Genomic DNA, 16,681 nt, shown 5'->3' with positions numbered 1-16,681 from the left:
CTCTGGTGAGACTCAGAGCCTGAAAACTCTTTTAATCTGATGGGGGAAGAAAACTTTGGGACAAATGGTGCTTCAAGAAAATTTCCTTCATTCTCGACGAGCTCCAGCTACAGAGCAGCGTGTTTTTGTTTTTGTTTTTTTATGGTCCATATGAAAGTAAAATAAAAGTTAAATAGTTTCATTCTTGCTAATTCAAATGTGTTAATATGTGTACTCTAGAGTAAGGTTTATTTTGAATGCTCTAAGAAAAGAAATACCCCGCAAAGTAAAAAAGTAGGTCTCTAAGTTTCTTGAAGCTGTTTGAGAATCTTTAACTGCTCAAGCAATGCATGTGTGTATGCTCATATAAACTTTTAAGTTAAGAATTCTGTGTTTCAGGCTTTCAACATTTGTTAAACATCTATGATGTGATAGTAACATCTTGCCTTTGTGAAGATGGCAATCTAGTTAATTACTGACTCTCCACTAATTAAACCAGTGAGTTGTGACTGTCCCCTAAGAGAGGTTCTTCGCGAAGCATCTGTATCATATATTAAGAGTTAGTTGAAGTAATCAGAAAGTTGTGGTCCGTATAATTCCTAGAAAGAGAAAAACAGGGAAAGTAAATTTGGGGGTCACTGTATTTCAACAAGTTGGAGGCACTTCTATGAGAAGGACAAATCAAGGCTACCAGGGGAGGGAAGACATTTTTTTTTTTTAATTTTTTAATGTTTATTTATTTTTGAGAGAGAGAGAGACAGAGCATGAGCGGGGAGGAGCAGAGAGAGAGGGAGACACAGAATCTGAAACAGGCTCCAGGCTCTGAGCTGTCAGCACAGAGCCCGACGCGGGGCTCGAACTCACGGACCGTGAGATCATGACCTGAGCTAAAGCTGGACGCTCAACTGACTGAGCCACCCAGGCACCCCAAGACATTTTAAACCAATAGGTCTTTAGAGAAAGAGAGCACTGACTGTCACTCTAGTAATAGAAGTAACTTACGGTGAGTCTTATCTCTGCATTTTAAAACTTAGCCATCAATGCTGATAGGATAGTTGAATCATAATGTTCCCTTAGGGTTCAATCACTGTATGACTATTACTAGAAAGGTCATTACCAAAAAAAGTAAACAGAAAAAAAAAAAAAAAAGAAAATAGAAAAACATGAAAAATGGCCTCCTTTTTTACATTTCCACATAGGTGATCTCCATACCAGGAGATGAACTTGAACTTGGTTGGGCGGGAGACGGACCTGGTTGGGCGGGAGACTGGAGCCCCTCAGAGAATTTGGGATTCTTCCATTTTTACTGGGAGGGTTGGCAGGTATAACATGTGTTGTTATGTGAGTCCATGAGAGCCTCCAGGGTTCTAACTCCCTGCCTCTCCGTGTGGTGGGGAGTCAGTCGCTCACTCTGAAGCACTCGACTGGTTTCTGTCTGTGGCTTACCCATGAACAGTGGCTTGGAAGTGTCAAAGCATGAGAAGCATGCGTGGAACAGCATGTGCTGCCCTCACCTTCTACATGGTTCTGCATGGGAAGCTCCTGGGCTGTCTGCCTCTGGGCTCAGGTGTTTCTTTCTTTCCCTACAGAACTCGCTGAAGGCTTCAAATCGGAAGAAGAAGAGAACAAGCTTTAAAAGAAAAGCCAGTAAAAGAGGAACTGAAGTAAGTGTTTCAGGACTATGTCGCGGTGAACTACATCCTCCTTACTGTAGCCACCCCTGTCCGATGTGATCTGGCCCAAGCTTATTTTTCTGATAAGTTTTCTACCCTTCTTCCCTCCTTCTCTACCCTGTGACCACATTGGAATCCTCTCTGTTTCTTTAAGATGTCTCCCTCTCTATAACCTCCTGCTGCTTCAGAATCAGAGCGTTTGCACTTGTCCATGGAAGTGTCATCCCAAAGATGATGAAGATAAAGATGAAGAGCTAACATTTCTAGAATGCTCAGAGTGTACAGAGTCAAATCAGAAGCATGCTTACTTCCCAAGGGAAAATTATAGCTTGAGATCCTTTTTCTAAGCTTTATATGGACTGTCTTTTTTAGAGTAAGCCGTGTAAAACAAGATGTAGCTTTTTTTATTTTGGAGGAGCAAGGGTTAGGACCGGTGGGGGTTCTGGTAATTACTCCCTTCCGTTGCTTCCAGGCCACTTGTCTGAGTCATGGATGGATGTCTCAATAGTGTTGCTTTCTTCCTTCAGCAGGAAAACAAAGGTCGACCTTTTGTGATAAAACCTATCTCTTCTCCTCTCATGAAGCCCTTGCTTGTGTTTGTGAACCCCAAGAGCGGAGGCAACCAGGTGAGTCGTTTTCATGAGTTTAACTTGAAAATAGTTCTCTTGAAAATAGTTCTCCATAATTTCTGCTTCTGTTTCCTTTAGGTGTGCATTAGATTTTGTATTTGGGATTTTTCTTGTTTCTTGAGATAGGCCTGGATTGCAATGTATTTTCCTCTCAGGACTGCTTTCGCTGAATCCCATAGTGTTTAAATGTCCATCAACTGATGAATGGATAAAGAAATTGTGGTTTATATACACAATGGAATACTACATGGCAATGAGAAAGAATGAAATATGGCCTTTTGTAGCAACATGGATGGAACTGGAGAGTGTTATGCTAAGTGAAATAAGTCATACAGAGAAGGACAGATTCCAGATGTTTTCACTCCTATGTGGATCCTGAGAAACTTAACAGAAGACCATGGGGGAGGGGAAGGGGGGAAATAAAGTTAGAGAGGGAGGGAGCCAAACCATAAGAGACTCTTAAAAACTGAGAATAGGGGCGCCTGGGTGGCTCAGTCGGTTGAGCGGCCGACTTGGGCTTAGGTCACGATCTCGCGGTCCGTGAGTTCGAGCCCCGCGTCGGGCTCTGTGCTGACAGCTCGGAGCCTGGAGCCTGTTTCAGATTCTGTGTCTCCCTCTCTCTGACCCTCCCCCCTTCATGCTCTGTCTCTCTCTGTCTCACAAATAAATAAACATTAAAAAAAAAATAAAAAAAAAAACTGAGAATAAACTGAGAGTTGATGGGGAGTGGGAGGGAGAGGAGGGTGGGTGAGGGGGACTGAGGAGGGCACCTGTTGGGATGAGCATTGGGTGTTATATGGAAACCCATTTGACAATAAACTTCATATTTAAAAAAAAAGAAAATAGTTCTCAACACCAATTTAAAACAGTACCACCTAGGACAAGCAATGGAAGACAACCAGTTTCTCAGGGACATGGTGACTGTTGCTGCAGTAGGGGACAGCCATCCATGTTTCCGGGTTAGGCAAAACCTAGAGGTTCTATGATTTATCCCTCAGCTTCCACTATACCAGAGATGCACCAGAAGCCTAACTGCTCACATCTCCCTTACAGATTTTTAAAAAAGGTCATCCCCAAATCTCTTAGTTAATATGTTTCAGAATTTCTTAACTCTTATAGTTAGGAAACTCTTAACGAACTTCTCTTTATTGCTTCTCGTTGTAGGTTAGACCTGACCACTTTTGTCCCTCTCCTCAGAGGAGAGTGAGAACAGTGAATCACTCATCATTCCCAATGATCATTAACAACAAATGCCACCAATACTATCAAAAATATCACCACCTAAAGGTTTCATTTGGTCTCTGCCCAAATCTTGTAGCATAATTAATAACAACCTCATTCGAGGATAAATAAGTAGCCCAAGAACACTTATGTGTAATGATATACCTGAAGTAACACAGATCTTTAGAGGACAAAATTTGTTCTGGAATCTAGGCTTTTGTCTCCTCATATACTTCTCTACCTCCTCTGAGGCTTCTTATCAAGACTCTTCACTGGCTTTGATTTTTTTTCTATTTTCATGTGAGATTGGATGGTAAAATATTTTCTCTGTCCACTAAGTGCACATTTTACATTTTGAGGTGAGAACCCTTGAAGTTTCACACTTAAAAAGTAAAGATTTGAAACTGTTTGGTTACCCCACATAAGGAGGGGAATCATATAATTAGGGTTGACCCAACAGTCCAGAATGATGTTCTTACTACTAGGGATATTGGGCATTTTCCAGAATGGATTAATTATAATAAAGCTTCTCTTATGAGAGCTTGTGATATAAAGACAATATTTTTTCTCCCTTTCTTTCTTTCCTTTAAAATTCTTGATAACTTGTTCTGTTAAAAATCTTTGAACATTGTGGACAACAGGGCAATGGGTTATAAGCAGATACCTAATTTCAGCATCCTGCTTTTTTAAGTTGGTGAGTGATGATCTTCATACGGTAATGACCCTAAGACTGGATCTAATCACTGGAGGAGATTTTCAGGAGTGAAAATAGCCTCATGAGGGTTGGGGGTTTGTTTGGGGACCATAGAACAGAGCAAAGCTAATGTAATGGACTCTGTGATTTGGGCCACTTGAATACCACATGCTAATTTCCAATATATTTTTCCATGAGATTCATTCTAGAAGATGTACTCCTTAAACCATACGTCTTTTTCCTAGGGCATTTAGAAACTTGCAGGTGATCCTGCCTTTCAGGAGCAGACAGTTCAGTAAAGGTAGAGCCCATTCCTGTTGGAATCTCTGTATAAATTGGTAATGCCACGGAGTTCAGAGATGATCTGATGTTGCTACCTATTTCACTAAATAGAAAACAGCTCAAGAGAGCTTAAGTAAATTTTCTAAGGACATCTTGTTAATGACACCAAAAGGGCAAATGGGAAAAATAATTCAAGCAACATTAACAATATATGAGTTCTAAATTGAGTGGATCAAACTGAGAGTGCTCTGGAATTTCAGAGGCAAACAGTGACTTGGGAGTGGTAAGGAAATGGTGCCACTGAAGTAGCTGAATTAAAGATGGACTACTTAGTTGTGCAGAGAGAGAAAGCTGGAGTAATGCCTCTTGCCTTCTCTCTTGGTGGCAAATTCCTGTTCATCCTTTAAGGGTTGGTAGCACTTTTCTGAACCATTTCTCAAAATTAATCACCCTGTCCACCGTGCTCCCTTAACCCTCAGAACAAACTTGTATTTTGTGAATTGAAACATAAGTGTTCTGTTAAGATACAGGCTCTCTACTGCCCAGGGCTGTACCTTCCAACCTCTGATTTCTAGTATGTGGCATATAGAAGTGAACAAATAGTTGTATAACAAGCAACCAGCGTTCTACAGAAGATTATCAGGACAGTGGCTTTATTACTGATGAGTATTCAGGAAGGGGAAGAATTATTTCGGAAAAAAAGTTATGACGTGTTTGAGGAGCTACAAGGGACAGCGACATATTCAAATAAAAAAATGCCCAGTTTAATTAGAGACAAAAGACTGAAGTGATTTGCTCTCATTTTGTGCTTTTTGGCTTATGAGGTTACTTCTAGACAATCTAGGATTCTCAGAAGTATGGCTAACCAAATCAGAATGAATGTTGAATAACTTGACATTTCTACATACTTTCTCCATAAAGTAGAATTCCGTACTAAGCCTAATCACTGTAAAGAGCATTGTTTCTAAGTGCAGTGTGACATGTTGAGAAAGCTTTAAAGAAATCCAAATCCCTACGGGCAATCGGAATCATTCAAACTGATCTCCGTCTTCAGTCTTAGGAAGGCACAGCTGAATCCTCAGTTGTAGTGAGTAGGGAAGGGCCACGGTCGGAGATGATCCACCTCCCCCGTTAGGGCTAGCCTCTTCCTATGCTGTGGCTGTCCTGTGCCTTCACATCGCCGATGAGGGTAGATTCAGCCATGTAATGGGGAGTCAGCAGGTGAATAGTGAAGCAGTTTCTCATTTCTCGGCTCCCTTGAATCTTGTTTCCTCCATCATTTTGCCCTCCCCCACCCACCACCTTAGTTGAGACTAAAAGGTCAAAAGAGAGCTGAGGGTGGCAGTGAAAACAGGGCATGTGGACCCCAGGCAGGTGGCCCTAAGATTCTGCTTTTCTAAGAGGCTCTCAGGCGGGTGTTACTGCTACTCAGAGACCACACTCTGATTAGCCAGGGTTACTGCAATCAATGGAGAAATAGTTCATTGTTGTTGTTAAATCCTGTTTTGTTTTGTTTTGTTTTTTGCCTTTTAATAACTGATTTATTTTGCTTATCATTTTGTAGATATAAAGCACTCCATCTCGGAAGCTTAGGCTTCAAACCTTTATTTAAATTTGCTTGGGCAGCAAAATTTAGTTTCTCTTAAGTAAATAACTAGACTGTATCGCCATCTCCTGGCAAGAAAGATGCCTACAGCTTTTACAATTTCCGTATTTTTTGTGTGTACAGAAATTCGCCCAACACTTTGCAGGAATATATTGAGATGAACACATTTGATACTGCTTCCATGACCTTTTGAAACAATAATTTGTTTTAAACAGATATTTTATAATAATTGTTTTTCCAACACTTAAGGGTAGAGATGATTCTGGGTGTTTTGAAAGTTTTTGAGATCGGCAGCACTATCGTGGGTTGGATCTGAATCATTCGGGGAAACAGGAACTGGAATCAGGGACCCCTGCATTATGTTTGAGTGTCTCCTGTGGAGCAGACGTAATACATGGGAGATAGAGTTTTACCCCGGCAAGTCCCCTCCTCTGTGTGGAAACTTGAGGACTCAAGCCATAAGCCCTCCCTTATACTCACCTCTGCTGTAACTTTAGAAGTTAGTGTTTGTCTTGGGTGTCCCTGACTCATTAACATCTTTTTTCTGAGTCTTACAGACATTTCTGACGTCTCCTGATGTCATTTCACACAGTGTCTCCTGCAGGCTCCATCTCAGGACTTCATTTCCATTGACTTAGGTTACAGGTTCAGGGTTAAACAGGTATTCTGACCACTAGAGTGATTCCACCTAGTCAATCCTGTGACGGTCAAGGGCATCCGGACCCTGGCTTCTCACACTGTTGAGCGTGAAATCCCAGGTTGAGGGGTGGCATGAGTTGAATACCTGACTTGGATTCCCAGGGACCTTATCAGTAGGTGACAAGAGGAAAGGGGTATCCAGTTGGTGGACAGGCTCATGCTGAGCACACACCATCATCTCAGGATAGGCCGCCTCAGTCCAGGGTCATCCCCACCCCCAGATCAGGCTCAAGTCAACCATGGTGGGAGAAGGAGACAAAAAGGCAATAACCTCAAATGTTTGAGTCCCCAAACTTTCTAAATACTTGGCCAAACAACCTTAATTATTTTCTGTGATGTTCAACCTGGGGATAAATCAAGAACCATGATGTCTAGATAAAATTTAGGCTCCTAATGCTTAGAATAGGCTGGGAGGTGGGCAGAAGGGTAGGCAGTAGATGTTCTTCTTGTCAAGCCAGCCTCAACAGATGGAATTAAAACAACTAAACAGTAAATCTGTAGGAAGTCCCTTTTCTAAGTTACAGTACTGGTGGGAGTGTGGGGGTAGCTGTCTTGGTCTACCCAGGCTGCTATAACTGAATCCCATAGACTAGGTGGCTTAAATAACAGGAATTCCTTTCTTAAACGTTTCTCGGGGCTGGGAAGTCTATGATTAAGGCATCAGCAGATACTGTGGCTGGTGAGTTCCACTTCCTGGTTGGGAGGGCCATCCTCTCGCTGTGTCCTCTTGCTGTATCTTCATGTGGCAGAAGCAATGAGGGACCTCTTTGGGGTCTCTTTTATCAGGGGGCTAATCCCATTCATGAGGGCTATGCTTCCCCAAGGCCCCACCTCCTTTGCTATGGGTAGGGCCCCCCTGGATGTCTACGTTCTTAGTCAAGGTGTGAGTGGTTCCCCGGACTAAAACATTTCTGTGACTCTTCTTGCCTATAAAATAAAGCCCAAGCCCCTTAGCAACTTAATCTACAAACTCACTTGGGCAGTTTCATCTCCCAGCACTCCTGCCTCATGGTGCAGAGACTGAACAGAATGGAGTGTCCCCATGGCATGTCTTGTGTTTTGTATGTCATGTGCTTTCACTGTTCTCTTCCCCACATACAGAGAAATGGTTAACTTGTCTTCCAAGAAACGGTTCAGATATCATATATAGATGCCTTCATCTAATCCCCAAATTTGGTCTTAAGAGTATCTGCTCTGGCCGCTCCTACTTCTCAGTAGGCATCTCTCCCGTAGCATTCGCCGTCTTCAGTGGACTGATTTCTTCTGCATCTGTCTCCTTCTGAGCCTCCTGAGCATACACATGTGCCCAGAGGAGGAGCCTAATATGTTTAAATAAACCAGGTATTCTTTTGGGATTGTTGGAAGCCAGTTTGAAATAATGATGTCTGAATCTCTCTTTTCCGCTAGCTTTTATTGTCCTCAGGACTTTCTGGGCAGCTTTTGCCGTGATCTAGATACTACCTCTGTGACATAAACCAAGGCATGCTTACTTAGTAAGCTACCAGACTGTTGCGGGCTACAGGACAGTTTTGGTGCTTCTGTTTGAGCTGATTCGTTCTGAATGGGCCCTCCATACCACTAAGTCATTATCATATTTTTTTTTATGAATAACACATAGAACTTCCTCTGGGGGGCAAGATCTCTGTTTTGTCCATTTCTCTCTCTCTTCTCACCTAAGACTGTACCTGGCACCTAGTAGGTGAGTAGATGAAACCTGTTTATTTCCCTCTAGAACAGTCTGCCTATTTTCTGGGAAGTTGTTTTCTCCTGTCCCAGCCTGTTCCCCAATGCCTGGAGCCAGAAGGAACAGACTCATCACTCCATTGGAGATACCCAGTCTCCCAATATCTTAGCAGGCGCTGTAGTCGATGAGGAGGTATGCCTACAACCATGTGTCTGAGGACCTCCCACCATGGGTTGCAATTGACGTTCAAGCGATTTTTTTCATTTAGAGAGATGTATAATACTCTTGCAGAAAGTTGCAGCTTTTTTCAAGAATAAAACAAAAGAAACAAACCAAAACCCCTGAGTAACCAGTATCTGAGGCTTACAAGGGCCCAAGCCTAAAAGTTGTAGCCCATGAACCCTCTACCTCCTTCCCCGCTTACTAATTGTATGACGTTAATGTGACGTAATAGAGGACTCTGTGTTCACTGTTGGCACACGTTGTGTCTTTCTTTCCTCCTAGATTTTGATGAACTTTAGGGCAGTTTTGTGTTTATCTTTGTAGTCCTGGGGTTTAACTTAGTGGCTTGCTCTTTCCATGCTATAGCAGGAGTGAAAGCTAGGAGGAAAGGCAGGTATATGGGGAGAGTGGGGGGAAGGGCCGGAAGAACAAACTGGCAGAATAGGCTACCAAAAAAGAAACAAATGTTGCAGCTTTTGCATTTGTCATGTTGGGTCTCAGGACTGGGAGCCTGTTTGGGACTCCTTAGTGAATGGCAGTTGTGTCAATGACTGGTAGGTTTAATCCTGTCAGTGAGAGAGAAATTACCCCTTTCCTGGTGAATTAGCATTTGTCAAACCATTCAGTTCTATTGAATAAATTACCTAAACCTGAAAGTAGCTCATCCCAGAGGTAACCGCTGAGTGAACAGAAGGGACTTAGATGTGTTAGACCTTTTCTGTCTCCGCCCACCACGGCTGATTTAAAACAATGCAGCCCTTTTCAGACCCTTACCGTTTTCGCTAAGGAATGTATTTTAGAAAGACTACTTTTAAAAGAAGTAATTGTATCACACCTGAATGTAAACTCTGAAAGGGTCGCCATGTATGGTTATGCACCTCATCACTACCCAGCACCAGAGCACGGTCTTGTGATAGGCTGTGCTATCGACGGCGCCTCCTAGAGGTGTTCAGTGCAAAACTCGCCAGCCTCGATTCCCCTTCCTCAAAAGGATAAATGTAGATAAGCAGGTGTCCCCATGAACAGACTGACAATGAGCAAAAACAAGACTGTGTGGTCACTCAAACCTTTCAGAGAAGTCTAGTCGAAGACAAACCACATCTCAGTGCCTTTTGTTTTATTTGTGGAGGGTGTTCATTACCTGGCATTGTATGCATAATAGAAGCGACATTAGCCAGAAGTGGAAAAGAGTAATTAACATTAACCGGTCCTATCGCTCTAGGAATTTAAAACTGAAAAATTAATTTTCTAGCAAGTCAGTGGAAATTGTTTATAAATTGGTCATTAAAATGACTCTGGTGTTACCTATTAAACATAAAAGATTGCTCAAGATAATCCCCAGCTGACGTGCTAGCAAGGCCCAGCATGGGAAGAGAGAGAACAATTCGGTGTTTAGTTAGTATTTTGTATCTCAATCAGTTTCTGAATTTTATGGGAAGCAAAATGTGTCCTTTGGTGAAAGTGAAGGATCAGTTGTGACAATTAAGGATAGAATGTGATTCCTAAATTTATAGCAAGCACATGATAAAGCAGAACTTCTAAATTACAGGTTTGGATGAAATGTGGAACAAAAGACCTGCATTGGCCTCTGTAACAACTGGCATAACAATGTGATAATTATAAGCTATACTTTAGCCCTCACACCCTCAAGTGCAATTTAATGAATAGATTAACAAGGAGCAACAAAGAAAGGGACTAACCTTTATGAAGGCTATTTTGTGCCACATACTGTGTTAGATCCATAACTATTACTGATTCATTTAATTCTCATTATCCCCCAGGAAAGGAGCTGTTGCCCTTCTATTTAATATGCTGGATTTCTGCAGGATTTTAAATGCTTATGCTCACCTAATGAGAACATCCAAGTTATTACAGATGCAAATACCATACTATTTCTGCTAAACTAGAATGACTCTCAAATACAGCATAGTAGGTGTACAAACTTGGGAATATTTTAAGGAAGAGCAATCTTGATATCTAATAAAGGAACTGTAATTATAGGCAAGAAGCACTGCCCAAATGATGAAATGTTATTTGCTCTGGCTGGTAATGACCTAAAATGAGGCACCCTACTAGGTTTTCAAGCTCTTTTGATGCTGCTTAATAAAAAACTTTCATTTTTTTCTTTGCTCAATGCACTATTAAGAAATGATCTCCTTAGGGGCACCTGGGTCGCTCAGTAAGTTGAGTATCAGACTCTGGATTTCAGCTCAGGTCATGATTCCGGGATCTTGGGATAGAGCCCCCATCTGGCTCCACACTGAGCATGGAGCCTGCTTGGGATTCATTCATTCTCTCTCTCTCTCTCTTCCTCTCTCTCTCTCTCCCTCCTACCCTCCCCCTCCCTCTGCCCCTCTCCCATGTGCGCTCTCTCTCTCTCTTCCTTCCTCTCTCCCTCCCTCCTACCCTCCCCCTCCCTCTGCCCCTCTCCCATGTGCTCTCTCTCTCTCTCTTTCTCTCTTAAAAAAAAAGGTCTCTGGAACTGCCTTATCTTTTCCATGGTGATCTGTTCTATAAATGTCAATTATAAATTATTTAAATCAGTCAAAAATGTTCATGTGAGAACCGTTGGACTTAGGTAGGGACACAGAAATGGGAACACATCAAAGTAAGATATAACTAAGGAAGTTAAATATATATATCTATCTCCTAAATAATAGGAGCCTCTGTTCTTTTGTTTCAGTTTAGAAAAATCATTTCAATAAAATCATACTTTGCACACACTGACTATATTCACATTATGCAAAGATAAAAGTAAGCTGTGCAATGAAGTAAAAATTAATGTTAAATTACATGGACTGACAAATAATTTCCCTACATGGATTTAAAAAAAATTTTTTTTTAATGTTTTTATTTATTTTTGAGACAGAGAGATAGAGCATGAATGGGGGAGGGGCAGAGAGAGAGAGACACACAGAATCGGAAGCAGGCTCCAGGCTCTGAGCCATCAGCCCAGAGCCTGACGCGGGGCTCGAACTCACGGACCGCCAGATCGTGACCCGAGCTGAAGTCGGACGCTTAACCGACTGAGCCACCCAGGCGCCCCCTCCATGGATTTTTATGTTGAGTGATGGTAACACCAGTAGATACCATTCATTACACACTTAATCGATGTGCCCCTCAAATGTTACTGCATTTAATCCTTGCAACAAGTCTGTGAACTAGGCATTCTTGTCTCCACATTAAAGAGAAGGAAGCTGGGGTTCCCCGGGCGTCCAGTTCTTGATTTTGGCTCAGGTCATGATCTCATGGGTGTGAGACACAGCCAAAGGTCAGGGTCTACGCCGAGAGGGCTGAGCCTGCTGGGGATTCTCTCTCTCCCTCTCTTTCTGTCCCTCTCCTGTGCATAGGTGCGCTCTCTCTCACTCTCAAAATAAAAAACTTAAAAAAAAAAAAAAACCAACCTCATAAAAAGAAGGCAGCTAAGCTTAATGAAATTGAGGAACTTGGCCAGAGTAACACAGGTTGGATAAAAACCTCACTTGGACATTCAACCTACATATTGGTGGCCAAAGCCCCTGATTTTTTTTTTTTTTAATGTTTATTTATTGTTGAGAGAGACAGAGACAGAATGAGAGTTGGTTGGGGCAGAGAGAGAGGGAGGCACAGAATCTGAAGCAGGCTCCAGGCTCCGAGCTGTCAGCACAGAGCCTGATGCGGGGCTCGAACTCACAAGCTGTGAGACCATGACCTGAGCCAAAGTTGGCACTCAACCGACTGAGCCACCCAGGCGCCCCTAAAGCCCCTGATTTTAACTACTACTTTATACTGTTTATAATTAGGTGGTATTTTAGATAAGAGGACTTATTTTTATTTTTTTTTAATTTACTAAAAATATTCTTTTTAATGTTTATTTATTTTTGAGAGGGAAAGAGACAGACAGAGCATGAGTGGAGGAGGGCAGAAAGAGAGGGAGACACAGAATCCAATGCAGGCTCCAGGCCCTGAGCTGTTAGCACAGAGCCCGATGCGGAGATCGAACTCACAAACTGTGAGATCATGACTTGAGCCAAAGTCAGACTCTTAACCACCTGAGCCACCTAGGTGCCCCCATTTTTATTTATTTATTTACTTATTTTTAAATCTTTATTTTTTAAATGATCGGCTCATATTTGGAAGTTTCTGCCTATTGCCTTTTTTTTTCTTTTTTTTCTTACAGGGAACCAAAGTCCTGCAGATGTTCATGTGGTACCTGAATCCACGACAGGTCTTTGATCTATCTCAGGAAGGGCCAAAAGATGCGTAAGTCTGGAAATAATCCCCCATGATCCATACTGCTTTGGGCAAGCGAGAAGGACTTCTGCTGTGGAGTCAAGCTTCATTATTAGATTGCCTTGTGAAATATTTTCTGACCATCCCTCATTTATTTTCTCACCTGTATTCCTCTCCCTTAAAACTTCATCTGATGTTTCTCCTCCTACTCTTCATTGTGTAATTCCCTTCAAAACCAGCTACTTTGTTGTCAACTCAGGGCATACTTCTAGTGTGTTTGCTGCTTATGTACATGCACCTAGAGATTATTTACACGTCTGCATTGAGAAAAGATTTGTCCTTTTTCTATGTATGCACCTACAACTTTAGTGATGTACGTTAGTAAGAACGTAAGTATATCTTTGGAGAGTGGCCATATTTGTTTATGAGTATGTTCGTGTATGTAAATTACAGGTTGTGCATGTGCATCAGTGTCTATTTGAGACAGATTACTTGATTATGCCTATTGATTCACACCAGAGTGGGAAGACATTGTAATTCCCGCTCAATCCCTTTTCCAAACTTCTCAGAAATTTCATTCTATTTTTGTTAGAAACATTGAAAATAAAGTTTAGCCATAGGTAACAGGTATCCTGTATCTTCCCTTTGGTGATGGTGATGGGGTACATGATGGGAAAGAACAGGGCTCTTTCTGCTACTGTCTGATTCCCTTTTCAAAACCCATGTATTGGGGTTCCTGGGTGGCTTATTCAGTTAAGCGTCCCGACTTCAGCTCAGGTCATGATCTCACGGTTCATGAGTTCAAGGCCCATGATGGGCTCTGTGCTGACAGCTCAGAGCCTGGAGCCTGCTTCAGATTCTGTGTCTCCCTCTCTGCCCCTCCCCCACTTGTGCGTGTGCGCTCTCTCTCTCTCTCTCTCTCTCTCAAATAAACATTAAAAAAAAAATGAAAAAAACCCCATGTATTAAGATAGTTTGGATGTCATCTGGGAAACATTAGAACTTAAGGGATACTAATTATTTTTGAATAAGTAGCAATATCAGAGGCAAAGAAACATCAAGTCAGATAATTTCTAGAGAAATAATATTCCTGTGTAAAATGGAAAGTTGTATATTTGAAGCATTCAGGAGAACATTACATATAAAAATTAATTTCTCCTGTCATTCTTTTAATCTGTGAACTTCTTTGCCACTAGAGTTCGCTATAAAACTTCTGTATTTTTTTCTGTATTTGGATGGACTCAGGCATATCTGTTACCTTGGCGTCTGCCCCGTCAGAAGGGCAAAATCGTGAAATCTTACCACTTTGGTTACACTTTAGGTAGAGACTTCATAGATCATCATGAAGAATGTGACCAGATAGGAGATATTTTCAGAAAAAAACAAAACAAAACCAAACCAAGATTTACAAGGTGATGTCTTCTAGAACAGAGGCGTTTAATCGCTTTGCTTAAGCAAATGTTTTAGCCAGGGGGTGGGGTGGGGGTCTAATTGTATTTTCTCAAGAGCCAACATGAAAAATGATCTAACTTTAAGCAGACAAATTTTAAATAAAGAGAAGTCAGTAAGTCTTCCCTCTTTGGGCCGAGGAGTATAAATTTGGTTCTCTCTCTGAAGAGAGAGAGCTGGGATTGTAGGTGTGGTCATGTTACTAGTAGGTATCCTCCCAGCACCCTGTCTCTCTGAAAAGGTTTACTGGGATTAAGTGTAGAAAGTAGAAGGTTTCAAGAAGGTTTCTACTTTCTGTTTGTTTCAAAAAAAAAAAAAAAAAAAAAAACCAATCCAGGAAAAGCTTATAAAGTATGAGGAGGAGACATACAATCAGCATTGACTATTGATTCATGATGATTTCCTTTGAGAAAGGAGGGAAGGGTATGATGGGAAAAGAAAAGGAAGTTGAAACTAACTAGGGAAACGACATGAGTTGATGCATTAATAGCGATTGTGGGAAATGAAACCCTGGGACATCCTGAAATCCCATTCCAATGTCAGCCATTTAAAAATTGACTTTTGCTGCCAACTTCTGATGCAGTTGTTGGGGTCTCTTCCCTCGTGATGACTTGGTAACTAGTTTTGACGACATTACATTGATTATACATTTTCTCCAGTGGATATCCCAGAGCCCTCTTGTGCCCTGGGTTTTCTCTCTGCGATGGCCAGTGATGTGTTCGTGTTTAATTTGTCTTCTATCTCCTCTACAGGCTTGAGTTATACAGGAAGGTACCAAATCTGCGAATTCTGGCCTGTGGCGGGGATGGAACGGTAGGTCCTTGAAATAGAATCCAGTTGTCTCCTTTATTTCTTCCATCTTTCTTTTGTTTTCCCTATGACAGTTCTCCTTATTTATTCCCACCTCACCTCTTTCCAGTCCCCTAAAACATAGGTCTCTGTCATGTGAAGCATAGCCCATAAAGGGTTATAAGAGACTTGATTATTGTTCTCATGGATTCATACTTGGTCTTAGTAAATTATGTTTTACTCCCTCAGCTTGACTATATCCTTTCCTATTCCACAAGGTAAGGATGTGGTCGTATTATTAGAATGAAGGTTATAGATGACTAGATTCTTTAAAAAAAAAACCCTTATTTAATTTGTTCTTAATTGGTCACAATTAAGGAGAAGTATATGGACAAAATTATTGTCTTCATTCTTTTACAAGTGGAAATAGAACTTAAAATGCTGACATTGGTTTGCCTTAAAGATCATTGATTGGTATCCTTTGTATTCATTTTTGAAGAAAAGATGGAATTGGGCTGAAGTTTAATATTGTCACATTTTCCTCTCTTTGCCTCATCTGTCTCTCCATTTGCCCTCTACTTACGTTGGTATATTTAGCAAAGGCAAAGAATTGAGAACCATGACATTTAGATGCTGCTGTCCAGTGTCTTTTTCTTCTGTATTTGGAGTCTGCTCTCCCAGGATCTAGGATTTTATTATGAACTCTCTTTGACTTTTCTCTAATCTCCCTAATTAGAATGTTTTATTCTCAAAGGTAGCAACAAAATCTTCTAACTCTTTCTCATAGCAAGTGAGCACTTAATGTAGCATTGGATACATATTATGCACCGGTAAATGCAACTGGGGAAAAAAATAGAAGTGTTTCCACCGGTCCCTTAAGTTACTCCATGGAGAAGAAAACATTTTGCAGTTGGGAAAACAGTGTTTACTGTTTGTTAAGATTCACAATACACATTATTAGCTTATAAAATTCAATGTAAACTCTTATAGCTGAGAAGCCAAACCTATTTCACTTTGTTTAACCCAGCGTTGTCCAAAATTATTTGACCAGGGAATTTTTTTCTGCTACAATACCCAATTAAATTTCAAGCATTTGTAGTGTTCTAGGGAAATATACTTAGGGATGGGCTGCTGTGAAAATTTCCCAACCTTTTTTAGTAGAATTATATCCAAACAAATCCTCTGAGGAGATAACATATATGTGTATACATATATGCATATATATATATATATATATATATATATATATATATATATCACATCATATATATGATAATACACATTAATTGATGTGTCTGATATAATATACATTGGATACATATATAGTGTGTATTTATATACATATATACATTCATTTAATTTATTACATTTCACTTACACACACATCGTGTTCTTCTTAGCTCAGTGTGTCTTTTATAGATACAATAAATATATATTATGTTTAACGTACATGCACACATATTCCTAGCTCAGCTGTCCCCAGATAGTTATCTTAATTAAAGTATAAACTTATTGTGACCCTTTACTATAGTGCTCTTCCTT

At 40.9% G+C, this 16,681-nt stretch overlaps 1 protein-coding gene across 2 annotated transcripts in view; it reads left to right on the top strand.

Moving 5' to 3' along the window:
- The window catches only part of DGKI (diacylglycerol kinase iota), a 444,548-nt gene that overhangs the window by 226,316 nt on the left and 201,551 nt on the right, over positions 1-16,681 (top strand). For both annotated transcript variants that reach the window (XM_042927643.1, XM_042927642.1), the window contains exons 9-12: positions 1,569-1,643; positions 2,180-2,278; positions 12,849-12,931; positions 15,103-15,163. In XM_042927643.1, coding sequence (XP_042783577.1) covers positions 1,569-1,643; positions 2,180-2,278; positions 12,849-12,931; positions 15,103-15,163 — 318 coding nt within the window. The remainder of the gene's footprint in view (positions 1-1,568; positions 1,644-2,179; positions 2,279-12,848; positions 12,932-15,102; positions 15,164-16,681) is intronic.

The sequence above is a fragment of the Panthera leo genome, chromosome A2 (genome assembly GCF_018350215.1).
Source record: "Panthera leo isolate Ple1 chromosome A2, P.leo_Ple1_pat1.1, whole genome shotgun sequence".
Lineage (NCBI taxonomy): Eukaryota > Metazoa > Chordata > Mammalia > Carnivora > Felidae > Panthera > Panthera leo.
Note: the sequence above shows the minus strand (reverse complement) of the source record. Positions and strands in the feature narration are given on the sequence as shown.